This window comes from Heloderma suspectum, chromosome 7, assembly GCF_057233095.1.
Source record: "Heloderma suspectum isolate Gila_16-S chromosome 7, 16-S_ref, whole genome shotgun sequence".
NCBI lineage: Eukaryota > Metazoa > Chordata > Lepidosauria > Squamata > Helodermatidae > Heloderma > Heloderma suspectum.
Window position 1 is genome coordinate 106,972,322 of NC_139464.1, and position 26,918 is coordinate 106,999,239.

General features: G+C 39.8%; 1 protein-coding gene across 4 annotated transcripts in view; it reads left to right on the top strand.

The window, feature by feature from the left end:
• The window catches only part of PHTF2 (putative homeodomain transcription factor 2), an 89,851-nt gene extending 69,359 nt beyond the window's left edge, over window positions 1–20,492 (top strand). For 3 of the 4 annotated variants that reach the window (XM_084811524.1, XM_084811527.1, XM_084811525.1), the window contains 11 exons: window positions 468–669; window positions 5,114–5,272; window positions 10,080–10,298; window positions 10,506–10,634; window positions 11,457–11,729; window positions 12,154–12,285; window positions 14,887–14,973; window positions 15,780–15,935; window positions 16,390–16,485; window positions 16,874–16,999; window positions 17,459–20,492. In XM_084811524.1, the coding sequence (XP_084667650.1) occupies window positions 468–669; window positions 5,114–5,272; window positions 10,080–10,298; window positions 10,506–10,634; window positions 11,457–11,729; window positions 12,154–12,285; window positions 14,887–14,973; window positions 15,780–15,935; window positions 16,390–16,485; window positions 16,874–16,999; window positions 17,459–17,479 (1,600 nt within the window). In that variant the 3' untranslated portion in view covers window positions 17,480–20,492. The remainder of the gene's footprint in view (window positions 1–467; window positions 670–5,113; window positions 5,273–10,079; window positions 10,299–10,505; window positions 10,635–11,456; window positions 11,730–12,153; window positions 12,286–14,886; window positions 14,974–15,779; window positions 15,936–16,389; window positions 16,486–16,873; window positions 17,000–17,458) is intronic. The other variant, XM_084811526.1, reaches the window with a different exon arrangement.
• The last annotated feature ends 6,426 nt before the right edge of the window (window positions 20,493–26,918 follow it).

Consider the following 26,918-nt stretch of genomic DNA (forward strand, 5'->3'; position numbering starts at 1 on the left):
TCTTCAGCTGTCCTGTTGAGCTTCTGATTCTTAGAGGCCTTTATTACTCTGTTATTATTTTAAATATTATATAGGAATACATATAAAGATAAGTAAGGTACAGATTATTCAAAAGTTCCTGTTTTTAAGGGGAGCCATGGCAGTTGTTATTACTCTGTTTGCTTTGAGAAAGTTGGTTTAAAGACTTGGCTATGTTTATATGGGATGGCCAAAACTATGTTTAAGCAAAATACTGCCTTCAAGACAGGTAGTTGACTTTCACAAATAGCTTTACGCATCCTGAATCAGTTCATATTCCAAAAGAATATAATCATGATTCCAAATTAATATAATTGGTTCATATGCCAAACATTAAATTTAGTATGCATATTCCTGTATTTCTGTGTCTTAGCAGTTTGGAAGACTGAAGAAGGAGGAACTCTATAATAAAGAATAACTGTTGATTTCATGTGTCCGTTTAACTCTAGAGCAAAGAAAGCAAAGAATTCAATAGATAAGTCAACAGAGACTGACAATGGGTACGTCTCCCTTGATGGAAAAAAGACAGGTAAAAGCAGTGAAGATGTTTTACAGTCCCATGAGCCGCACAGTGAAGTTATCAAATCAGAAGAGACATGCTGGAGCACAGGAACAGTCAGAAATACATTCAATAGTCCTAATCATCACAAAGTGAGTGTCTCATTTGTTTTTCTAGAACATGTTTGATGGCTCAGCATCAATATTGTAATATTTTGAAAATGCAAGAATTGTCTTGCTGGGCCAGACCTAAAGTCGATCTTACCCAACATTCTGTCTCTTATTATGACACTTTCCGATCTGGTTAATGGTTTTGAACATCCAAGCTCTAGTTAAAAACATCTTGTCAGTGTCATTTGTTTCTTCAAAACTGTTTCTTATCACTGATATTACAGTTAGACCCTTTGATCTAATTTATGTGACATTATAATCATTCTGGAAATCTTTAGCCTATCCTGTATACAATTAGATGAGGATGGAAAGCCCCAAGTCTTCAATTCATGATGATTCCTGTCAGGGAAGTTAAGGAAAATGTTGTGGTTATACTGGTTTTAGAGGCTCTTCAAAGCATAACCAGGGAATCCCAGCTTTATTAGCCACTCAGTTAGTACACTCAAGGAGTGAATTCGCATGCCCCACTAAACCACCTTGAGAATAAGCCATGGTGGGTGGGTAGCTTGTCTGTCTCTCTTGACAGATGATCGCCCACTCAGTGGCTTGCCATGGCTTGTTTCTCCCTCAGTCCCTCTCAGTCTTCCTGCATGCTGCCAGCATGTATCTGAGGGGCCTTTGTGGCAGAAATCCTAATTTCCTTGATGGCACCTTTTCTGCAGTTAGTCTGCTGGGGCTGCCTGCTCACAAGGGAAACTCCTCCCCCCCTGGCTTCCCACATCAGATTGCCAAAGGGATTTAAGTTTCTGAGCACTTATGAATGCAGGAATGTGTTCACAAACTGTCAGGGTTGGATCGGAGCCCATAGAGCCTCAAAGCAGTTCTGATTCAGAGGAAGAGACAGAAACCATGGGAGAGGAACCCACGCGCTGTTCAGACGCATCGCCGGAGGGAGAACCCCTCCCTGCTCACATTCCTGAGAGTGGTAGCGACCCTGGCAGGCAAGGGGAGGGACAACTGGAGCTTTGGGATGCTAGGCGCCGGCGCAGGGACAAGCGGGAGATGGAGGGTGCTGAGAGGAGGCGCTCAGCCCACTTGGCGCGGCGTGAACAACTGCGCCCCCATGCTCCACGGAAAAGGGACGGACTTTCGCCTCCTAGCCCTTAAGTTCAGAGGCTTCCCGCCTTTACCCTTCAAATGGAGATCAACCGATTCACTAAGGCTAGAAACCCCTAGTAGGCAGCTCTCTTAAATTTCCTCATTAGGCTCATGCAATTAGCATCTGTAAGCATCATTAGGCTGAATGGAAATAAAGCCTTGGAAAAGAGCCCTATCGTCTGTGTGTTGATTCTGGCTACTTGAGGATTTCAGAAGGCAGCAAGGGCGCTCCTGACACAAACTTTTTATTTTATTTTATTTTATTTTAAAGGTCTTGCGCAACTTCACAGAATCTCAAGACCACCTGTCCACTATTGAGTTCAGCATAGCCATATCCCCCTATTGCCAATGTCCTTGTCAATTTAATCCTCCACTTTGGGGCTTCCCTGGTGAAACTCCCCCCACCCCTCCTGCATCGGATCGCAAAAAGGAAGTAATTGCCTGAGCCCTTATGAACCTGGGAATGCATTCGCAAATTTGTTTTTCTGGCTGAAGTGGAGCCTGTCCACTCCACTTCAGTCTGCTTCATCCTCCACTTTGGCACCTTTTCTTTTTAAAGGCCGCTTCACGTTCTGCTGAAGTAAAAACACCAGCCCCTAAAGCTCCTCCTCTCCTGCAGCTGCCAGCTGCTTTTGGCTACTATGTTTCCCCTGTTTCATGCCTGTCACTTCCCTCCACTGGTCTCCATTGCTAGCTGTCAGATGTACATGAGGGTTATAGAGCAGTGAGCGGGATCACTAAACATATGCAAATTTCAAGGCAGAGCAGGGCCTGAGTGGGAAAACATAGGCAAATTTTAAGGCAAATCTGCTGAAGCGCAGTAACTACTGTAGTGGAATTGCGCAAATATCCCCAAGGTGGAAACAAAATAATGTTAAATTTGTGCAAATCTCCCAAAGGTGAAAAAAAATTACATTAGTGCAAATCTTCCTGAAGGTGGGGAAAAACAAGTTACATTTGTGCAAATCTTCCAGAAGATTGGGGGGGCGGGAATGGTGGTGACAAAGTGGAGGAGTAAATTGACTAGTGTCATTTCAAGATGTAATAGAGAGGAGATATTCTTAGTGAGATCATGAGGACTGGCTGGCAGGGCTTTTCACTGTTCTTGCTAGGTGGCTCGCTGGCTGTTTGAAATAACCACGCTGAAATGACTTTGCCAGGTTTGGATGTCACAATAAGCCACCCTAAACAAAGGTACTACAAGCCATGGGTTCTCAGGGTGGCTTGTTTGGGAAAAATAACCCACGGTGGAAAAGCCATGCCGTGTTTGAACGTCATACTAAGCCACCCTCCAACCACCCATGGTGACAACCCACTGTAGCTTAGTGTGACACGCAAACCAAGTCAGTTTCTTTGATTTCTAACTTTGCCAAGCTTAAAGTACTGGCAGCACACTGGAAGTGCAAGTTTATAAGGGAGGTCACATTGTTTGTTTAATTAAGAAGCAAAAGAAGTCTATTCAACACTTGAAACAAAGAGGTAAGAAGCTTTAATTTAGAAGGAGATCACTACATTTCATTCAGTGTTCTTGAAACAAATGGGAACATAGATATGCAGACAGACATGATCAAACAACGCACTCTTGGTTCACTGAACCAAGCAATTAAGAGTTGGTCTCCATGGAGCTGTTGTTTCAAGTGGTAAAAGACAATTGAATCAGTCATTCGTAAGTAAGGTTTTTAATTGGACAGTGTTTCTTCTTGGTTTTATTCTCTTTTCTGTTGGTAAAATCTAAACCTGTACAAGCTGTTAAAATCAAAATGGTTAATTAGCACATAAAACTTTCAGGCTAAAATCTCCTCATTTAGTTTAATTGTAGCACCATTAATGTCTACAGAACTATTCCAAGATTGTTTTTGAAATGCATTGCAATTACAACCTTTCAGCTTGTTTTTACAAATTGCACCTCAAGTTTAAAATGTCTGGAAATGCTACCTATATTAACTATATTCTTTTAAATTATCTTTCTCAGTCCACACACAGTAAGTGGATAGCATACAACTGTCCATGGTAATTTTTTCACTTATTCGAAAGTATAGATGCAACTCTTGTCTGGAGTTTTGATTACTGCCAGATACATTAAAACTGTGTGTATTGTAATTATAGGGTTGAGTTGCATGTATGTGAATACAATAATTATGAATATTTCGGGCTAACAGAAGTTGGTTTCTGGAGGAAGTTACAAAGGCTTATGCCTTTTAAGTTGTCATCCCCATTATATTGCTGTTCCCAACCATTGTTATCACCAGCACTGGAATGAACCCACAAAGAATCTGAGATCTCTTCTCCTTAGGTCTTTTCTTGACTCTGTCCAATCCAGTGACTACTGATGTATGCATACAATGGTTACTGTTTGTCCTTGTTGCCCAGATATTGGTCTGAAGGCACCTGGTGTCGTTCCATTTCTGAAGTTAAGCAGGTGTATTCTGAGAATGCAGACTATTTGTGAATACTGCCACTCTGGCTTCCTTTGAGAGAAGTTGGGATAGAAATGTAACAAATTTTATAAAATTACTCATTTGAAAAGTATTGTCCCTTACATCAAAACACATTCAGTGCATGAAACATCCTGAATGTTCCTTGATTCAATACACATTTGCTTCATAATACTCAAAATAGACAATTCTCAAGTGTCCATTGTTGTTGTTGTTTTAATTGATTGAATAACTATATGGTCATTCTCCTTCTCCACCCCAAGCTTTTGTAGCTTGTGGAAATGCTATTGCTGATGGTGTACAAAAGGGAACTGCTGTTTCTGTAGTGGTATCCAAGCCAAGAATGTCCTGCATATGTTTGGATTTGCTGTTGAATGTGCTTAGCATAGTCTGTTTGATAACCAATGTAATCATGTGAATAGAAATACTTGCATTTTTAGCACTTTTTATGTATAAATTAATTATCCTCAAAACCAAAACTGAGTACATGCAAGTTTCCAACTAGGCAGCCACTCATCAAGCAAGCCACAGGAGAAGGTGTATTCATACTGCTTTTTCTCCCCCACTCCGCATGAAATGTACTGTTGGTATGAAATGTACTGTTGGGATCTACAGATGAGCATTCCTAGGATGCTACATCAACACTGAAAGATAAAAAGATACTCCCGTTGGGTAGTTGTGTGCTCTGAACCTTTTTGTATAATTTTTGAATAAAAATGTACAAATTATATGTTGCATAGTAAGAGGAGCTACCTGATAGAGGGAGAAGTTTTACAATTTTACAATTTATGAGTGTATGGGGAAGAATTGCAGTTCTTGCAAAATTGAATTAAGTTTCATTTGAAGTAAAAGCAACGTATGTTTTAATAATAGCCAATGCTTAATTTGCCTAGGATAGTCACAGAACAGTGGCAAATGTGTCTGATGAAGTTTCAAGTGAGGAGGGGCCAGAAACTGGTTATCCCTTGCGGCGTAATGCAGAACGTGCTTCCAGTGACTGTGCATTTCGAAACAGGAAATCCCATCATTATAAGAAGCATTATCCTGTGGAGGTACGCCCTTGCTATCATCCCAAAGTTTTATGCAAGCAATTATAGATGCAAAAATCTGAAGGACTGCTTTTCCCATAAGGGCCTGCCAGTTTGCTGAAGTCATCCTTGGAGGCCCTGTGGGTGGCTGTCAGGGACAAGGCTTTCGTAGCGGTGGCATCCACACTCTGCTGCCAGCTCTTTTCATTTCACTGCCAAGTTAAAACTCTTTTATTTGAAAGAGGATGCTAGGTAGCATGGTGGTTGTTCAAATGCAGTTTCACATCTGTTATTCTGCTGTTCTTTTATTTAGTAATTTGTCGTGAATATCAGCTGCCTTGTGGGAAGGCAGAAAGAATTCTTCTCAGGGAAAGAATTCTTTGCTTTCGCTGTTTTTTGAATACCTCTCATGTCTTGGGAGATGCTCATTCTGATATGATTGAGGTTTCATAGCAGCATAGGAGTCATTTTCCCATGATGTAATCCCATGGAGTTGGCCATACCTACATGTTTTTTTCTTTTGTTCACACTCCCCAGTAGCATGAGATCACATCATGGGAAAGTGGGTGGGTAATGAAAAGGGCTTCAGTCTGCTTCTGGTGGGAAAGGATATAAGGAGGGATGATGTTAAAGATTGTGCTCCATTATAGATAATATTCTTTTTTTTATTTTGGTCTCATGATCTTCTTGGCGCACCTGGATTTTCTGAAGCTGTCAAGTAAATAGCAATAGTATTCTGGTGATCTAGTTGTACGCTTGCAGTTTATGAGTCAAAATACTAGCTTGTGTCAAACCCAGTGATACGGGTTTACTGAAATTTTTCCAAAGCAAATTAATTTAAATTAGGGCCATTTGCATAGGAACATTTTCAGTTTGCATTGAAAAATGTTCTGATGCCCTAGACCAAGGGTGGGCAACTTGTGGCCCTCCAGTCATTTTGGCCTTCAACTCCCATCATCCCTCACCATTGCCTGTGCTGACTAGAACCGATAGGAGCCCTAGGCCAAAACATCTGGAGGGCCACAAATTGCGCACTGTTGCCCTAGAGAGAGCTAATTTAGCATGTTTATTTTACTTGTATTTAGTAAACAACAAAGCTAAAAAAAATTTTTTTTGTCCTCATGTGCCATAAATATTTGTGGGAGGAAATTAAAGTTCATTTATGTGATTTAAATCTTATAGTATGTAGCAATTTTTATGGGAATACTTGTAAAAATGTAAAGACAATAGCATGTACTTCCATTATGTTGTTTAAATTTAAGGAAAAAAAGGACTGTTGACACACTAATTAATTCTAGCAACCCAAAGAACTGTGCATGATATGCTGACAACCATTCATCTGCAGCCTGGTACCTCTCAATTTTAATTGTGACACTGTACTTACTGTACAGGTAGGGTGAGAGATCTTTTTTTTGTTGAGGTTCAGGTTACCTCAGTCAAAATTTGTTTGAGGTTTTCCCCCTACCACATTCCAGCAGTGGGTGTGGCAAGAGCCAAAGTGGGTTGGGCCAGAACAAAATGGGTGGATCTACAGAAGTGAGTCTTCACAGAGACATAGAATAGTAGGGTTGGAAGGGGCCTATAAGACCATCGAGTTCAACCTCCTGCTCAATGCAGGAATCCAAGTCAGATCATCCCTGATGATCTGACTTGTCCAGATGGATGTCCAGCCTCATCTTGAATGCCTCCAGTGTGGGAGAGCCTACTACCTCCCTAGGTCATTGGTTCCATTGTCGTATTGCTCTAACAGTCAGGACGTTTCTCCTGATGTTCAGCCGGAATCTGGCTTCCTGTAACTTGAGACCATTATTCCGTGTCCTGCATTCTGGGATGATCGAGAAGAGATCCTGGCCTTCCTCTCTGTGACAATCTTTCAAGTACTTGAAGTGCTATCCTATCTCCCCGCAGTCTTCTCTTCTCAAGGCTAAACATGCCCAGTTCTTTCAGTCTCTCTTCATAGGGCTTTACTTCCAGTCCCCTGGTCATCTTTGTTGCCCTCCTCTGAACCCTGTCCACCTTGTCCTCATCCTTCTTAAAGTGCGTTGCCCAGAACTGGACACAGTACTCCAGATGAGGCCTAACCAGTGCTGAGTAGAGGGGAACTAGTACTTCCCGGGATTTGGAAGCTACGCTTCTATGAATGCAGCCCAAAATAGCATTTGCCTTTTTTGCAGCCACATCGCATTGTTGGCTCATATTCAGCTTGTGATTGACAACAATTCCAAGACCCTTCTCGCTTGTAGTGCTGTTGAGCCAAGTCTTGCCCATCTTGTAACTGTGCATTCGCTTTCTTTTTCCTAGGTGCACAACTTGGCATTTATCCCTATTAAATGTCATTCTGTTGTTTTCTGCCTAGTGCTCCAGTCTCTCAAGATCACTTTGAATTTGGTTTCTGTCTTCCAAAGTATTCGCTCTCCTGCCCAATTTTGTGTCAGGGATTTTAATTTTGTCCAGCATGCAGCAGGGGGGGGGAAGCCATTTGCATCCAGGCATTCTCCTTCACCAACATGTGTGAGCCCCCTTTTGTAGTTGGAATTAATCAATAATTGTAATTGGAGTAAATAATATCGGTAACGTGGAGTGGGGCCAATGAAGGGGTGTGGCCTAGGGAGAGCCTGGAGGTCTGCATTTGGCCCACAGACCAGAGGTTCCACATCCCCAAATCTACTGCATGCTATAGGATGTACGCCAGAGGTGTTAAACCTCTTTCAGGCGGAGGGCCAAATTCCATTTCCGAGAAGCTCTTGGGGGCCGCATTCCAGTGGTGGGCGGAGCCAAAGGCAAAGGGGAGGGCCCAAAAGACCCAAAATACCAGTCTATTGTAGCTTAAAGCTCTTAACTACCAATCACCAAGCCTCAGGAGAAGCATTTCAACCTTTTAGAATGGGGAGAAAACTTCACAAAAGCCGGGAAACCACCAAACAATTGGTGGTCGGGGGAAAGGGTATGTAGCCAGCTTTGAAATTCTGAAGGGTCAGATCGGGACCCCAAGCAGGCTGGATTTGGCCCCCGGGTCTCAGATCCCTGATGTATCGCTATCTAGGGATAACGTATGGTGTATCTCCTTCAGATACAGAAAGATGTTTTCTTAGATTACTATTACTACACATTGTTGGTGCCACCAGTTATGAAGATATCAGAACATATAATGGGGTAACATATAAATGATACTTTTAAAGAAGCAGCTCAAGCACTATTGAAGATGCAAAATCGCAGAGATGTTTAGAGATAAATAAATAATGGTAAAATCGACAGTTAGTATTTGAATTAGCACTTTGAATTCTTTACATGCACTTCCGTTATGAAATCTTTCACTGCGTGATATATATTAAAATGTGAAGTGATTTCTTTAGCAATCAGTAACTCAAGTTCCACTCAGATGATAAACATATACATATTTAAATTAAAGCATTTACCACGCAGATTCAATTAAAAATACCAAAAATCCCTTCTGGGGCTAATTTAATAAAAAATAATTGGGAAAAGATGTTTTTCTATTATGTATAACTCCAAAGCTGGGTCATAGCAATTTCTGTTTTTCAAATTTTGAAAAAGCTTTCAAAACTGAACAACTTTCTTGCTTACTGTACTAGTCTGTCTCTAACAGTTTTAACAGAAAATTCATGCGAAGTTGTGAACTCAAGATTGGATAAAACAGCTGATTAGTGAAGTTACTAAATCATAAGTTACACACACATGGTGGTGATTTTTTTTGCAACGGGTACAGCTAGTTTGATTTATACCCTGCCTTTCTACCAAAAATTGGCACTCAAATGGTACTTACTAGTTTCATTTCATCCTGAGACATATATATAGTCATTGACATGCATGTGTGCTAAGGATAATCACTGAAGCTGAAAACCACTGCTACTAGCATCTAAGATTTCCATCCAAATTCTAGTATCAGTGAAGACCTAACTACCTCGCAGTGCTGCACATCCACTGCACTATCAGCTACTTAACCAGAAACTTTGTTATAGGAAGATGTATGTGTTGTGGAAGTCAGAACTAGACCCTGGGAATTAATTATGCACAAATAAATGAGAAATGTTTGAGAAGGGCTCTTTGCTTTTAAAACAGCAAGTGCAGAGGAAGCGTGATATTTACATTATCTCACGGGCACAGTTGGAGATCTCCACAGATATGAGGGCTCTGTGGGTTCTGCGTTGGGAATCCCAGTGCTGGAGTTTGATTGATCCCTGTGAACTGAATTTTGCATGCATTGAAACTAGTTGACTTTTGATTCAAGTTAATTAAAGTTAAATGGGACCTTGGTAGCTTAGTCCTATACTGCCACTTTTACCTGCTCAACTGCTAGAGTGGCATCCTACTTTATCCTGTCTTATCATATTAACAGTTTCATCTACTTGCTTCTTAAACCACCTAATGTTTTGTTTTGCTCATGCTAAGGGCATTGGTTTGATGTGATGTGAGAGTCTGTAGCGACTGCTTCTCTAGAACACTGGGGTAGAAGCCACCTTGGAAGTGTTCACCCGAAACAAGGTGTTGACCTAAATGGCACCATTAATGCAAGGAATAACATATCCCATTGAACTAAGTGTTCCATCCAGTGCTCAGCGATGTAGTGGCAAATACAACGGAGGTTATAATAGACCTAGATACTTAGCAAACTTAGTAGAAGATGTGCTTTAGTAATATATACCTTAATAACTCTATAGACTTCTAGTCAGGTTTTTTCTAGCAGAAAAGCCTTTATTTTTATGAAAGGGCCTCTAAGTACATCCTTGATTGTAATTCTGGTTGGTTTCTGATTTCATAATTAAACCAGGCTGGATTTGGCATTAAATGAATATCTAATGTGTATCTTCAGGATGTCCCTAAATCAGGCACTAGTTGCAGTTCGCGATGTTCAAGTTCCAGACAAGATTCTGAGAGCACAAGGCCAGAGTCTGAGACAGAAGATGTATTGTGGGAGGATCTCTTGCATTGTGCAGAGTGCCGCTCATCCTGTACCAGTGAGACAGATGTAGAGAACTCTCAGGTTAATTCATGTATGAAGAAAGAGTATAGAGATGACCCATTTCATCAGGTTAGTGCAAAAAGAACATCATGTCTATTCTGCCAAATCTGTCATGAGTTAGAATTGTGGCAGAAAAAGAGTAAATTGAATGACATAAAATTACTTGAAAATACGTGTTTTTGATAATGTAATTTTCTTTTTTAATGGTGAATTAGTGTTTGGTATACAAAATTTTCCATGTACAAACTACTGTTATTCTTTTTTTTTTTTTTGTAGAGTCATTTGCCCTGGTTCCATAGTTCTAATCCTGGGCTAGAAAAAGTAAGTGCAATTGTATGGGAAGGTAATGACTGCAAAAAGGCTGACATGTCAGTGCTTGAGATCAGTGGCATGATAATGAACAGAGTGAGTATTTTAAAAAGTATTTTATTTGGATTGATAACACTGTTTACCCCAAGTTAAAGATATTTGTGTTCCTCAAACAACTCATAATCTCTCAATTTGTCTGCACTTGTTGTTGGTTTTAGGTTTTGGTTGGTTTGTTGTTCACTCTTAAACCTAGGCACGAAACACCTTATCTAGAATTTGCCTTGCTTGCTTTGAACAGGGCTGCTACTACTAAGTCAGGGACTAGTGTTCTACTAACTAACTACAGGCCTGATAAATACTAGTCCTCCCCATATAAAACATTCACAGGTATTTGTTTGTATCTGTTAGAATAATAACATTTGAATAAGTTAATTTGTTCTGTGTGTAAAACTAGACACTACCATACATGTGAATGAAAGGTTAGCAACATTGAATTTCTAGTCTGAACAATTTTTGCATGTTTCAAAAACATTGGGTTGGATTTAAAGGGTTACGTTTGTAAACAAAAGGAGGACCTGGTTTTTCTGGCATATCCTCTCCTCTACAGCCTCCCCCCCGCTCCCATCCCATACTGTTTCCTAGAGTTCATCAGGACTGATTTTTGAGGAGGAGCAGGGGCCATAGATATATTGGCCATAGGGACCTCCTAAACACTGTGGAGTGTAACTATTAAAATAATTGTTGCTGTTCTTATATGGACTTTTGAACTCTGTTTTAACAGACTTCAAAACTCATTTGGTCTATTAAATCTTTTAAGGGTATTTTGAAAACAATCACTTGCATGGAGCAGTACAATACAGGATTTGTTAGCATGCATTGTATTATAGGGTTCTTGTTTTGTGTTTTTCTAATCTTTAGGTGAACAATTATGTACCTGGAATAGGATATCAGATTTTTGGAAATGCTGTCTCTTTAATCCTGGGTTTAACACCGTTTGTATTTCGACTTTCCCAAGCGAAGGATCTGGAGCATTTAGCTACACATTCTGCCACTGAACTTTATACTATTGCATTTGGGTCAAATGGAGACATAACGGTTCTTTCTATGGTTATCGTATGCCTCATAGTTCGTGTTTCCCTTGTATGGATTTTCTTCTTCCTGTTATGTGTGGCAGAGAGAACCTATAAACAGGTAGGCATTAGCACCAAACTCCTTACACTTGTTCACACAAGGAAAGAAACCGTAATATATTGTCTTTGGAACATAGATATCATGCCATGTTTTTTAGAAGGGTATATTGCTTCAAGTGCAGTCTGATTTTGGTATTTATTATATTTTATTATTATATCTTAAATCTTGCTCTTCATAAATATTTTTTCCAAGGTGGCTTACAAAGTAGTACAACACAATCCATTAAAAGGCACAACAACCTTAAACTGGTTTATTTATCATTTTATTGCATGTGTATTCTGCCTGTCCTCGAAGGAGTTCAGAGCAGTGATTCCATGCATGCACGCGCCCCCCCTGTATAAAGTAGTACAGAATGATGACCCTATCCGAAATAAATTGTGTGTTTGCATTTTTAAATTAATTTAAAATCACTTATCTTTTATAGAGGCTGCTTTTTGCCAAACTCTTTGGCCATTTAACATCGGCAAGAAGGGCACGAAAGTCAGAAGTCCCTCACTTCCGGCTAAAGAAGGTGCAGAATATAAAAATGTGGCTTTCCCTCCGCTCCTATCTGAAGGTTTGATCGCCATTATTTCTTTTTTGACACACTAGCATCCTAAATTCATGCTATACAATATTATATTGAACATTTCCATCCTCTGAATCTTTGCTTTTGTTCCCCAGTTTTGTAGTACAGAATAGTAGGTCTTATATTTCTTATTGAGAAAAAAAATCAAGAAGTCAGCAGCTGAGATGTTCTGCCAGTCTTGGTTTTAGCAGGTCACTCTTTGCATAAGGCCAGGGTTCATTGTTTCTAGTTGTGCAGAGCAGATGTAATAGTATTCAGTATGGCATTATCCTTTACCATAATAGATTAATTGAAGGTTAAAATCTTGCAGAAAGAAGCCTACGCCTTTTGGTCAGCTTCTTGTTTGACATCAGTGAGGACTGAGCTCTTGATTTTAGTTGTGGGAGAACAGAAAAGGAAAGTTGCCATCTTGATGGAGTTAAATACAGCGCTGAAAGTGTTGTGACAGAATGAGAGTTCTCCCAAAAGCATACTGGCAGCAAGTACTTTTGCATAGTTTTACAAATACTAATCCGATAACCTCATTTTGAAGTAATGCCAGATTTTGGGTAGTCTGTGGCTGAAACTGCCAGTGACGTTGCCCCAGCAGAGGAATTACCGTTAACTATTAATAACACTTCTCACCGAGCTTTCTGTGATATTGTGGTTTCTTTAGTCCCCAAATGTTATCCGTTGTACTTCCAGCAATGTAGGGAAGATATTTGTGTTAGTTTCACAGGCATCTGTTGAACGGCTGTGTTATATGATGCTGAATGTTACAGATCCCTTCCCTGCACAATATTAGATTTCCTGTCTACCCTGTCCTCACTGCCTGCTTTTGCTCTGTTTGGTTTGGTTTTCTCTTCTATATGCTTACCCTCTGTGCACTGGAGCACATACTTCTTACAGATACATTTTTTGAAAAGATTTCTCTCCTCTTACTACCCTTGGGTTTTAAGGCTAGTGCCTCCCCTCTTCCATAAAGTACGGGGAAATATTAGTTCAGGCGGCTAGTACAGCACCTGCCCTCTGCAGAGGGGCCACCATGGGGGAAGACCTTTCATCTGAGAGAAGCCCTTATACTAGGTATGTTCTGACTATACCATACTAAATATCATTTCCACATGTTCTCCCCCTTACTTTTCCATATAGATAGTGCATTTGTTTTTTGTTTTTACTTGCACTGCCTTATGTTTCCAATGGTACCTTAAAGTTTACTGCACCAAATATTCATTAATCATTGTGGGAGTTGCTATTGTAGAGGCATTGCCTCATCTTGCATCGAAGCAGTAGTATTCTGTATTAATTCATAATAGCAAGACGTTTAGATGTTGCTCAGCTATCCACTGCCCAATGTAATGGCCAGTCACGCAGACATTGTAGGACACCCTGAAAAGAAAACTGCAGACACAAATTCAATTCAGTTAAAGATATCTGGGAGGTATCCAACTGTGCCACAGCACTAATGACATTGCGCTAGAATAAACTAATGATTACGCAAATGGCTAGCGCTTGCTAGTGCTTTTTTCCCATTGCCCAGCAAGCACTAGTTATGTTACACAAGTGTTGGTTTATACTAGTACAATATCATTATACTAGTACAATACCAGTTTGATGCTACCCATTGTCTTTTGAGCCGATTCTATGTGTATCACTAGCAAAAAAAAATTTAACAGCTATTTGACTAGACACATTCTTTCTTTGTGCCTCCTCTTTTGGGGCTTGTAGAAAATTTAAGTTCTGTGTTGTGGGAAAAAATGTTTTTTTTCATTTAGCTGCAGTGCAATCCAGCAGGGGGAGCTCAAATCTCAAAGGATAAAAGGGTCTAAAAAATAGTGAGTTCCTGTTCTGTGAGAACCTAGCTGTGAAACTTAAAACTGATGAATCCTAGCATTTCAGGTTAGCATAGCATTTATCCTTCCTCAACAGAAACTGTAGAATATCAGACTGATCTGTGATTCAGTTTCTTAATAATTCATCACAGCACTCTCATCTTCTGATTCAAGAGGTGTTGTTCTGGGTTCTCAAGCTTGGGTCATAATATCTTCCTAAGCAATCAAAGCTTCATTCAGCCACACCCCATACACAAAACCAAAACTAACATAAGCTATTTCCTTTGTAGTCCTATTGCCTTCAGTCTTAGAAGTGGGTATGTATTTTCTGTGTTCTGGTTGTATTTCCTCTTAACCTTCAGACAGACCTAATTGCGTACACTGTATGTACTACAGTAGCTGTTTTATTTATTCCAGGGATGACGTTTTTCTGTGCTGCCCCCTTTCTCCTAGGAAGTATATTGCACCTACATGCAGAGTATTTTGAGAATGGCTTTTCAAGAAATGGTGGCACAGTTGAAATCCAGGACTTTTAATCAAGACAGTTCAGTGCCATGAGAGAGAGAACAACTTTTTGTTTCTGCCACCCTTTCTCAGTTTTCATCATTAATAAACATTTTAGGAATAAACACTCCTCTAAATAGTAGAAGCAAAAATGTAATATCTTTTTATTACCCACTTAACCATGATCATACTATGAGCATGTCACCACATTCACCAGGTTCTGTGGTTAATCCCCCCAGAGAATTACTCAGTGCATATTTCCTTTTATTTTCAGCGGCGAGGTCCTCAGCGGTCAGTCGATGTAATAGTCTCATCTGCTTTTTTGTTGACTATTTCAGTTGTGTTCATCTGCTGTGCACAGGTAAGGAAAATGTGACAGGAACTGATTTACTTCCTTTTCAGATCTTGCAGCAAAACAATTTAGGTAGCCAGGAAACATGCATGTGCCCACTTCTGTGTGAAGTGCAGAAATCTAAGTCCTCCGATAACCGCAGAGCAAGAGCAGATTCAAAGTAGAAGCAGGTGCAGCAGCCGTTCATGTGCCCAGCTGTCAAATCTTGGAAATGCCTGCTCTGCTTTGTGTAGACTTGTGCTTCACAGTACTGACATAAGCAGGTACCTAAAAGGGACTATACCTGCCCAAACAAAGAGAGGATACCTGCGTGGCACAGCACGTGGCAATGCTCATTGCCACTCATTTGCAGCCAAATGTCTAAGCTGCTTCCAGTTCCATGGCTATATGCAGCAGCTGGTCCGTTTGAGCACCCTTGAGTGCAGGAACCAACACGAAATCAAGTTAGATTGAATTCTTTGCACTCATGTCTGTTTCATCCTTAGTGAATAATGTATCAAAAAGTTATCCTGCACAAGCACACTGAAACAAATGTAAGCTGCCCAAGAGCAAGGCTGTAGCCTTGCACAGCTCCATTTATTTCAGTGAGGTGAGCACAGGAGAAGTTCTCTGGTTTGTACCACAGCATGCAATCCTATGCATGTCTGCTCAGAAGTAAGGCCCGCTGAGTTCAATGGGGCTTACTCCTAGGTAGGTCCTTATATAATCTGTCTTGTAAAAATTTTTGTGCCATAAGCCTCATTGGAGCATAGGTAATTGAATGCTTCCTACCTTATGGGGTATTGACACTTCTGTTTTTATTTGTTTTCTTTCAGCTGCTTCATGTACATGAGATCTTCCTTGACTGCCATTATAATTGGGAACTAGTGATATGGTGCATTTCATTAACTCTGTTTCTTTTAAGATTCGTTACACTTGGATCTGAAACAAGCAAAAAATACAGCAATACCTCAATATTACTTACTGAACAGGTGAGAAGTCTTCTGGTAAAAATGATGGCTGTATCTTAATATGCAGTGATGCCTGGCATTTGTTTTGTTTCTGATCAAGAAGAGAGAGTGAAAATATTTTCCTAGTGTAGAGCGTATGTACCAGAGATTTTAGATTCCTGATTATCATTGGATCCTGTATAGGCCTCAACTAAAATTTGGTAATTTTGTTATCTTTTCGGCACAAGATGAAGACTTTTTAAAAATCTGCACCTAGGCATTTCAGCACAAAGCTAGTTCTATTTTTTATTTTCATTGTTCTTTTGGGGTTGTCTGATTGGCTGGTGATTTCTCCGGCTTAAGCATTTTCTAATTTTTTTAAATTACCTGGTAGTGAATGAGAAGCATTCTGCATACACTCAGAGTCTTAGAATCAGGCTACTGACTCACAAGTTTGAAGTGAATTCCTGATATAAAATGTAACTTTTTTTGTTAGATAAATTTGTACTTGAAAATGGAAAAGAAGCCGAACAAGAAAGAAGAGCTGACATTAGTAAACAATGTTTTAAAACTTGCTACAAAATTACTCAAGGTAAGAATAAGAATGGATTATCATCATGCATACCTAAAATAGATGTAGTTTAATGAGAAATCTATTTTTGGTGATGGTCTCCCTTGTCCTTCACCAGCTAACGTACTTGCCATATATTCTGCCAGTTCAAATTATTGATTCAATTTTTTAAAATCAATCAATGGGCGAGGCTTCAGGGGAGGGACATCCACCAGGACCTTGACAGGGCAGATGGGGAGGAGGCCTCATGGGCCTACTCTGATCCGCAAGCTGAAGTTTCCCCATATCTGTCCTGAAGCATCAACCCAGTGAATCAGCAGTTTGATTCTCCAGGGCTTGGAACACATTTCTTCCTGGTAAGTGAGATTTCATAGGCCTCCATTTATGTAAATACATTTCTAATTCCTAGGAACTGGACAGTCCCTTCAGGTTATATGGATTGACAATGAATCCTCTGCTTTATAACATCACACAAGTTGTCATTCTGTCTGCTGTTTCTGGTGTTATCAGTGACTTGCTTGGATTTAATCTAAAGGTACTTCTCCTTTTTCTGTATTAGTAAATAAGTTGTTTTACTTTTTAGAAATCACAGTAATGTCATTTATAAATATTAGCTGATGCCTATTTGGCTGAAGCCCTCCACCCTTAATGTTCATCTGTCCTTGGAACAATTTTACAAAACAACCCATGGTGGAAACTGGAAATTCGTTCATCATGATATTACTTACTGTAGATCTTAGTACAATGGCACACTATTGTGTACCATTGAGGGAAGGGCCATAATTCAGTGGGAGGTCCCATGTTTTGCATGCAGCGTCAGGTTCTGTCCCTGCTATCTCCAGTTAAAAGAATTAGGTAGCAAGTGATTGGAAGGTCCTGCTGAAATCCCTGAATAGCCGTGCTGGACAATACCGGGCTAGCTAACACCAAGTGCAGCATAAAACCAAATGGTAAAACTCCAGTTGAACTTAAATTGTTCTGCCTTAATTTTTAGCTCTGGAAGATCAAATCCTGACAACTTTAAAAAAGGAGACAGAGCACAATGCTCTGGAGAAGAGGACTGACTGACTAAGCTGTCTCAAAGCAGTTGCTGAGTCTGTACTTCAGAAGTTACAATCTCTTTGAGGATATTTGTTGAAAAAATTGAAGTGTTTACATCTGACTGTCTTGTGCAATCTTTATATTTATTTTACCTTTTCACTTTTTGTAAACTTTATTTTAGCTGACATTGTATTTTATTTTGAAACATTAATATACTTTGGTTATTGAAAAGGTCAAAAATGGATATCCAGATACTTGAGATCCTGGTAATTGGTTATACTAAATTACTCAAATATGCTTCATCTGTTATGAAAGATGAAGCCCTAATGCTAGGCTTTTATACTTCAGAGGTTCTTGTTACAACAATGTCATGCTGAAGTCACTTTAATGAACATGTACGATAAAATGTTCAGAACATTTTGTTTTGTATCATACTTTCAGGGGTAGTATCAGAGCACCAGCATATTGTTGGTTACAGTAGAAAGTGACATTTACTGTAATGACAATGCAGTAGGCCAGGGAAGTAAAATTTTATATAGATATATAAGGAGAGAGATAAATACATAAATGCTAGAGTCAGCAGGTTTCTTACTGAAGTGATTCCAGGATCCTAAACACATTGAACTGTGGTTTAAGCATTATTGAATATTAACAAGGTATTACATAGCAGGTCAACAAGTGCTCTTTGATAACATTTTTATTAGAGCAATAACTGTAAACTGTTACCATGCTGTAAGATATTTTGATAAAAACTAGCTATAGTATTTATTTCAAACACTGGGCTGTTTGCACAGCTCTGACTGTGCCGCTCAACACGTGCACTTTTATTGTTGCTTTTAATAATGAACTTTATATATACTAAATAGAATATATTATGGTGGACTGTGGTGCAATAGTGTTACCTTTGCAAGATGGATACATTATTTATCTCAAGATAAATGCTCTCCCATAGTACACTGTAGTATATGTGACTTATACCACACAGAGACTATAAACTGAACAACAACGATTAATTTTAAGTTATAAGACAAGCAACTTTTGACATTCTAATTTTCAAAGCTCAGTCTTCATCCTGCTTATATGTAAGTGCTGCTTAGACTACAATTCTAACCATACTTACTCTGGAGTAAGACCTGTTGAATTTCCTGGACTTGCTTCAGAGTAAACATATATAGGATCAGGCTTTTAGATGTGATCCTAAACACTCAGAAGTAAGTCCTGATGTATTCAGTGGGGCTTATTTCCAGGTATGTGTGCATAAGGTTGAGGTTAAATTGATTTCAGTGGGATTGAAGTAAATGCTTTTCAGACTGAGGCCAAATCATGGCCATGTCATATTTGACAGTATTTTATATAATTTTCAGAAGATTAAGGCTGCAATTCTGTACACACTTACATGGGAGTAAGTCCCATTGAAGTCCGTGGGATTTACCTCTGAATAGACATGTACAGCATTGCATTGTAAAGCTGATATTAGTCAGTACTGTTTTTAGCAACACTTAACTATTTTTAGTTATGCAGTAAACTGCTCAGTTTGATAATGCCTGAAACAGAGTCTCCTTAGTCTAGAGGTGTGCTGCTGTGATACATCAAATGCACATGGAGTACTTGCTTTTTGCCTACAGAGCTTTCTGGGATTTTCCTGTTCATTTCTGTGGAGTGGTCAACTTCACACGCACAAAGGGATAAACCAAGCTGCCTCTCCATAGAGTGAATGGGGTAACCCACATGTTGTGTGTATGTACAGAGGGTTCTAGATGAAGGTAAGTGCATCTGTATAAATAGATTGGGGCTCTTGGATCTAGGTGTTAGGTTGATTCACTATTTGGCGAAAGTATTCATTTATTTTTTAATAGGTCATGCTGAGCTACTCCATAAAATTATAATAAGGAATTATGTAAAAAGGGACAAGAATATCATGTTGAGCATATCGAGAATATTCTGCATTGGAGAATGTGTGTATTGTGCTTGCTGTTTCAAAACTTCATTTCTTTTGGACAAAATAATATAGCTGATCTCAAAATAAATAAATACAGAGAAACCCAAACTCCAACCCCTTTTTAGAATTATTGTGATACATCCTTAACTTGTGTGGTATAAGGTATTTTTATATATAAAGCAACACAAACATTTTGTATTTTATTTGTTGCTGTACTAATGTTTAATAATGACCAAAGTGCATTCTATTGTTGTTGGTTTTCTCCCCACAAAGAATGTATTACCGAAGCTTTAAGAACATGCTATGTCTAGTTTATCATGTAAAAAACCTTGGCTCTATGATCTGTTCTTCCTCTGTGTTGTCTGATGTTCGGATTGTGTTTAGGAATTAAGTCTATTTTATATATTTTTTCCAAAATACGGTACAGACATAAACAGAACTAAATTTTGCACAGAATATATTTTCAGAAGAAAAAAAAGTACAGTATGAGTTGCATAGGGGTAAAATATTACTTCAGTTCCACAGTCTGCTTCTCCCCCCCCCTTTTTTTTTTTTTAAAAGGACAAAGCTGGTTTCAGAATGAGTTTTTTTTGTTACAGCACAATCCTACTATACATGACTACTCAAAAGTAAGTCCCATTGAGTTCAGTGGAACTTACTCCTAGGTAAGGGGGTATAATTTGAGTTCAACTATAACCAGCAATTTGAGTTCAAGAAGGAAGTTCAATTGTCACTATATCTCAGCAACTAGCAATATGGTGGATTGTTGCACTACTTATGGCAGCATGGGGAAACTCAGTGAAGGTTTACCAATATGAAAAGTACCTCACAATAAAGATGTGTGTTTAAATTGCTGCCATTTTGTATATTGATCATACAATTGAAATGCTGAGCATGTTTTACATCCCTTATTTGGAAAAATAGAGGTAAACAGCAATGTGGCAGATCTTGTTTTAACTGTTTTTGACACATGTTTGTAACAGACAGCGTGATTAAGCTTGGAATAAAACATTCTGTGGCTGATAGAATAAAACAAAGTGTTCAATTGTGTTTTTAGTATGATAAATTATCAGTGGCCTTCTGGGAAGCAGAGTACTAAGGAAAAGTACAAGTCATTTCCCAGAACCTTGGAAGAAGGAATCAAGACATTAATGAACTCACTTCTTTGATTTAAAGCTTTGGAGCTCATATTTTAGTGTCTAATTTTGGGAAGAAGGAGCTTCATTAATTGTCCATCGAAATAGTCTAATCCACCTTGAGGGTCCTAATTAAAAAGGCAAGGATTAAACAATATAAAATAATCATTTCTCATGAGATGTGCAACCTGGGAGCAAGCTGCATTGAGCACAGTAGGACAGATGGGTAAACCTGCACAGAATTGTGCGGTAAGACTAGAAAGAAGAGTCAATGCCTTGTGCAGAGCAGGTACAGCTTATCCCAAGCAAGCACAAGAATAGGAAATTACGAGGTGGGCATACGACAATGTACAAAGAATGACACAAGTTCCACAGATTGGCAGAAAGAACACACGTGCTCTGCTTTGCAAAGTCGGCACGCAGGCGCTGCAGACACATGGGCTGAAAAGTACGATCCAGGAACTGAGATCAGATTGTTTGTAACAGTGCCAACCATTGTGCAAAAGGTCCCCGCCCACCCTCCTCCACCAAATAGAAGATCAATGTCAGTCTGATCAGGGTTGTGCGGACATTTCAGCCCCAGGAAAGCTATCTGCCGTAACTGTTTTGAGTGCATTTTTCCCCCTGTTGAACTGAAATACAAATGTAATACAGATATGCTGTTTTTCCACATAAATTACTCAAGTTTCCAAGGGCTGTTTTATTTTTTGCAATTTCATATGCTGAAATTAGTCAGTGTTTTTAATTTTAAGAGGAAGAACGGGTTGCAGAAGCTCACCAGCCCAATTGACTGCTCAGTTAAACAAACGTTGCTGGTCCAGGTTGCATACACGGTCCCTTGAATTGTATCAATGCTGTGAAAATGAAATAAAAATAGGATTCTTCTTTGCTACCTGTTAGCACTGATGCTCTAATATCACACTCTCAGAAAAATGTTTCTCTAATTGTTCTGGGGAACCTTGGGATTCCTTGAATGATTTTGATTAAGAAGATCTGTAATGGCAGACAAGCTTGCCAGTTACTACCAAACGTTGCTTGCAGTGTGCAGCCACAGCAGTGAAGTGTTGGAAATCACTTCTGAGGCACCTTAATGCATAAAGAAAACCATAATAATAATGGTACTTAATTTCAGTCTCATTCCTTCAAATTGTGAGGTTTTAACTAGGTGTGAAATGATTTTCACTGCTAAAAGGATTTGCTCTCCCTTTAGATAAAGGAATCAGAGTGTGTTTATTTTCAGGGTCTGTTGACAAACAATGACTGGACTGTTCCCTTGTTGCATCTCGTTTGACCCAATATAAAGTATTTTTCTGTTTAGTAATAGCAGTCCTCTTTTATGCCTGTTCAGTCCTTAGTAGCCATTATTTACTAACAGCTCCCAAATGAGCGTAATCTATCTGTTAATGAACGTTATTTATGAGGGATTAGGCTTCTGCCTTTCTAACACAATCACAGTCCAAAGCTCAAAGCCCTGGAGCCATCATAGTGAATTAAATGAATCTCATGCTTTCTCATTTTCTGAAAATGCAGCCAAATGGGATGCAAGTGATTTTAACAGCCCAAATGTTTGTTTTTTTGAGAAAAGCTCAAAACACCCATGTCAGGATATGTAGGATTATAGGACATGAAAATTACTGCTCTACCTTATGACGGAGAAGATATTCAGAGTAATTGCCATCAGCTATCATAAATGTATTTTATTAAAATATTTTATACTGCTTTTCAAGGCAAAGCCTCCATAAGGCAACTTACAAGGTAAAAGTTTTAAACAATGAAATATCAAAAATTAAGTAAAGCTTTTAATAGTATAATATTTTTTATAAAAAGGGCATGCATTCATTTAAAAGCAGCCTGAAGCATCCAAGTCCATAAAGCCCAGAAGGGAGGAACATGCACATATCTTGTGATAGGACATTCCATAAGGATGGGGCCACCACAGAAAAGGCCCTGTCTCTTGTGCCCACCCCCTCCGTGTTTGATCTTAGCGCCCAGACAGATTCATAAAGGTGTAGGTGGTTCAACTAGGGTAACTGGTACAGAATCAGCATGCTATGCTCTGGTAACCTAGCTGCTGCAGGTCACCAGGAAACTACATTCTACTCTAGTGGAGCTTCTGAACAGTATTTGAAGGCAGAGCCAAGCAGAGGGCCTGGTCACACATCATGCTAACCCATGGTGGCTGGCAAACTACGCTGTGTAGGTGTTAGGCAAACAACCTGCTGTGCTCGCATCAGACAATCAGGTAAACAAGCTAAAGAGAGTAGTTTATTTCACCCCACCTCACTCCTCCTCCTCCTGCAGTCCTCCCACCCAGCTGGGCAGGTATCCCAGCTTCCTTTGCAGTGGGAATAGAGATCAATTGAGAGGATCAGAGTGGTAGCATTTTGGGCTGCTCTTGCTGAGCAGCTCTGTAGGCAATCTCTGTAACCCACACTGGCATGACAGACAACTCACTAACTGTGACTAGTTGTCACAGACAACTTCACCATAAGTAAAATAACTCTTACTGCAGAGCGTGGGTTCTGAGGGTGCCTTAACTGGGGGAATTAATCCATCATGGGCGGGAAAAATGCTCCTGACACAACATGCTAGCCTGTCATGGGCAGCTCAGGCTGCTTACTCACCATGGCTTAGTGTTCCATCTGAACCCAGCCAGGGTGTAGTCTAGTCTGAATGTAACCAGGACATGGATGACTGTAGCAAGCTTGGCTTTATCCAGATAGGAAGATTGATTGCCCATACCTACTACAACTAAGTACGTGTAACTGCACTAATCACATATTCCCATTTTTACCTCTGCCTCCATTTCTTTCCCTTTCCTCTGTTTTCTCTATTGTGTTGTTTTTCTAGACTGTATGCCCCTTGGGACAGGGACCTTTCATATCCTTTTGTAAAGCACCATATACATGGATGGTGCTACATAAATTAATGAACAAAAAACCTTATGATTTAATAAGTTGTTTTAAGGGCTTGCCATGTTCAAGCATGTTCCAGAATGCTGGGAAGTGACAGGTGTTAAGCATCATGCCCGTAACAAATGTATTATTTAAGCAACATGCATAAGATATAGTATCACTATGCTGTGGATAGTTCCAGCTTCACCATTACCTTGGAGCTGGATGGCTGTCAATGGCAGAGTAGTGGACTTAAGTCCCACATTTTGTCTGTTCACTAGAGTAGACACATGGGAGTCCATGTAACTGAAGATTTCATTCAACTGTTCGACTTTTCTCAAGAACAGGAATAGAGTTTATTTTACTAATATCTGGATCAAAATATTTAGGATGAATAAGGAATATGTAGACAACCCAGTACAACAACACAGTGATTTCCTAGTACCAAGGGGTTCCATAATTTTGCTTTCCTCAAGCTAATTTTATATTGATACTCACACTGTCTTTGGAAATGACTAAATACTTTGCCGCAGTGATTTTCTTGTAGCAGGGAATTCCAAAATAATACTAGCTTGCACCCGTTGTGAAAAATTTCACAACTGTGTGTGTAACTTATGATTTAGTAACTTTGTTAATCAGTTGTTTTATCTGACCTTAACATTTCACAACTTCATATTAAAGTTGTAGTAAAACTGTTGGACTGGTACAGTAAACAAGAAAGATGTTCAGTTTTGAAAGCTTTTTCAAAATATAAATCCTGGAAATTGTTATGACCCACAGTTCTGGAGTTATACATAATAGAAAAGCATATTTGGCCACATACCCTTTCCCCTGACCACTGATTATGTTGTGGGTTGCTGTTTTTTTTCTTTTTTCTTTGCAGTTTTCTATTATCCCCAAATATTTGGGAATATTCCTATTCATATAGAGCACGACCTACAATAGGAATGGTGGGGAGCATATGTAGATGAACATCGCAAGGTAATCGTCTGCAGTGAGAAGTGAGACCATGTCTAAATTAAAAAGTTTAATATTTAATTATCGAAGTTTCAACTAATTTTTAAAAACAAAATTATTTTTCTGCAATTGTAGACATCAAAAGCAAATATGCATGCGATTGTGTATCGCGTACCCGTTCAGCTCCATGGTACAAATTATTATAAATTTTAACAATTGCAAAGCTGCCAATATATTTTGGGGGCGTGTAGTTATTTTCCGGCAAATCTAGGCATTGGCAGCTTTAATTTGAGACTGTTTTGGACTCAATATTGAGATAATTAGGTGTTGAAACGGAGTGGACAAAAATTTGTGCTCCACATTAATACATAGTTTGCATTTATATCCCACATTTTTCCTCTTGCAAGGAACCCAAAGTGGCTTACGTGGTCCTCCTCTCCATTATATCCTCACAACAACCCTGTGAGGTAGGTTAAACTGAATGTCAGTGACTGGCCCAGGCTCACTCAGCGAGGTTCATGGCCGAGTGGGGATTAGAACCCAAATCTCCCACATCCCAGTCCAGCGCTCTAGCCGCAACACGCTGTGGCTCTCAACATGAACTGGGTGAGGCCAAAACAGACCTTATGAGCTCCCATTGGATAAAATGCCCCCCATCACATTTTTAAGAAAAACTAGGGACATGTTATGCTACTACTACTAGACTGAAGCACGTACTAGACCTGACACAACAAACTTTTTCCCAAGAAAAGATGCAGTGCAAATGGAGAAATTGGGTGGATAAATTTAACCCCCGCAAAATGTATGGGACAAACCTGACAATACCTGTCGAACTGCTGGAGGTCACTCATCAAACTTTCAACTCCTCTAAATTAGCTGTTTCTTACCCTTTCTACTTCCATTCTCAAACCAACCTCTGCTACGCTGCCAAGTTTCAGATCAATCCTCTCAGCTGTTTTCTGAGCAAAAGCTATAGGGCCTGCTTCCCCCCTAATTTCTGATTATAATGGAATGAAATTTGTCTGACTGTCTGACTCACCCTCAACTTAGGACCACAACTGGGGCCCTATAACAGAGGTGAGTAATTTGTGGCTCTCCAGATGTTTTGGCCTAGAACTTCCATCAGCCCTAGCACAGCTAATGGTGGGGGCTGATGGGAATTGTGGTTCTCCAGCTGTTTTGGCCTAGAACTTCCATCAGCCCTAGCAAGCACAGCTAATGGTGGGGGCTGATGGGAATTGTGGTTCTCCAGCTGTTTTGGCCTACCAGTTGCCCACCCCTTTTCTGTAAGATCAGTGCATTAGAGGATGCTGTTATTATCTGGGAGCCAGAACAGTCTGCTCTGAAGAGGTGGTCATGACTGTTAGGGCTAGAACTAAGCTTTCATGCATCATTGTCCTGGTACCTCAGACTTCTCAGCCACCCCCAAAGATTACAATACCCAGGAAAACAAAGCCAGATTAAGGCTGCAGTCCAATACAGACTGGAATCACCAGGGGAGGGACCCTGCTTAGCCCCCAACCAAAGTAGCACTCCTATGTCCATTCCTTTAACTTCCCCCACATAAGTGAATGACTGCCATTAATCCCTATGGTAGGAAAGTACAGCACAGCACTTGGAGATGGTGTTGTGGGGCAGACGGGGCAGTTTCAGCAGAATCTCCTGGCTGGTCAGCTGGTGGAATCAGGCCAGCCCCTTGACCTGGGGAAGCCAGCCAATCTGCAGGTTAACCCTGTCAGCTAATTTGGTTTATTCTCTTAGGCATAAAACCAGATCAATAAAGCAGAATTCTTTGACGTGTGTTTGATGCTGACTTTTTAATTAAAATGCAGCACTCGAGGGGCAATTGCGCAAGATAGCCTAATGTTTTCCATACCTGCTTTATATGCAAGGCAGGCAAAGCCAAGTTTGCATAACTCTGGGCTGCAGGATATCCAGGCAGGCGATCTGGCAATCCTAAATCAGATATATTATCTGCTAGGAAGTTGCTCCACCAGGAAGTGGGGCCAAATACATCAAAACCCAGTTCTGATATCTGATACGTAAAATGGGGACATGAAAGGACAGCCAGCAAATATCCAAATGGTAGTGTTGAGGGGCGCTTCCACAGAGCTGCATACCCTCTGCCCTTAACAACAACAACAACAACATTAAAAAACTGCGCCCAGCCAAGTTCAAATTCTGCCACCAGCACACATTATGCACACTGGACAAGTTGCATAATTTCTCTTAGTTTTAGTCATTCTGCCATTCTCATTATTTAGTACAATTTATTCTGGAAACCTTCGGCCACCCTTCTGGCTTTGCTCACACACATTCAAACATAGCTTTGCAGCTGCAAGGGATGATATATAATGAGATTCTTGGGGAGCTGAATGTTTCCCCCATATAATTACACTTTACACCCAGCTTTGCCATGGCATCATACACAGAAGTGCCCCGATCAGCAATAGGCTACTCTGAGCATGTGCTTTGTATAGATAGAGG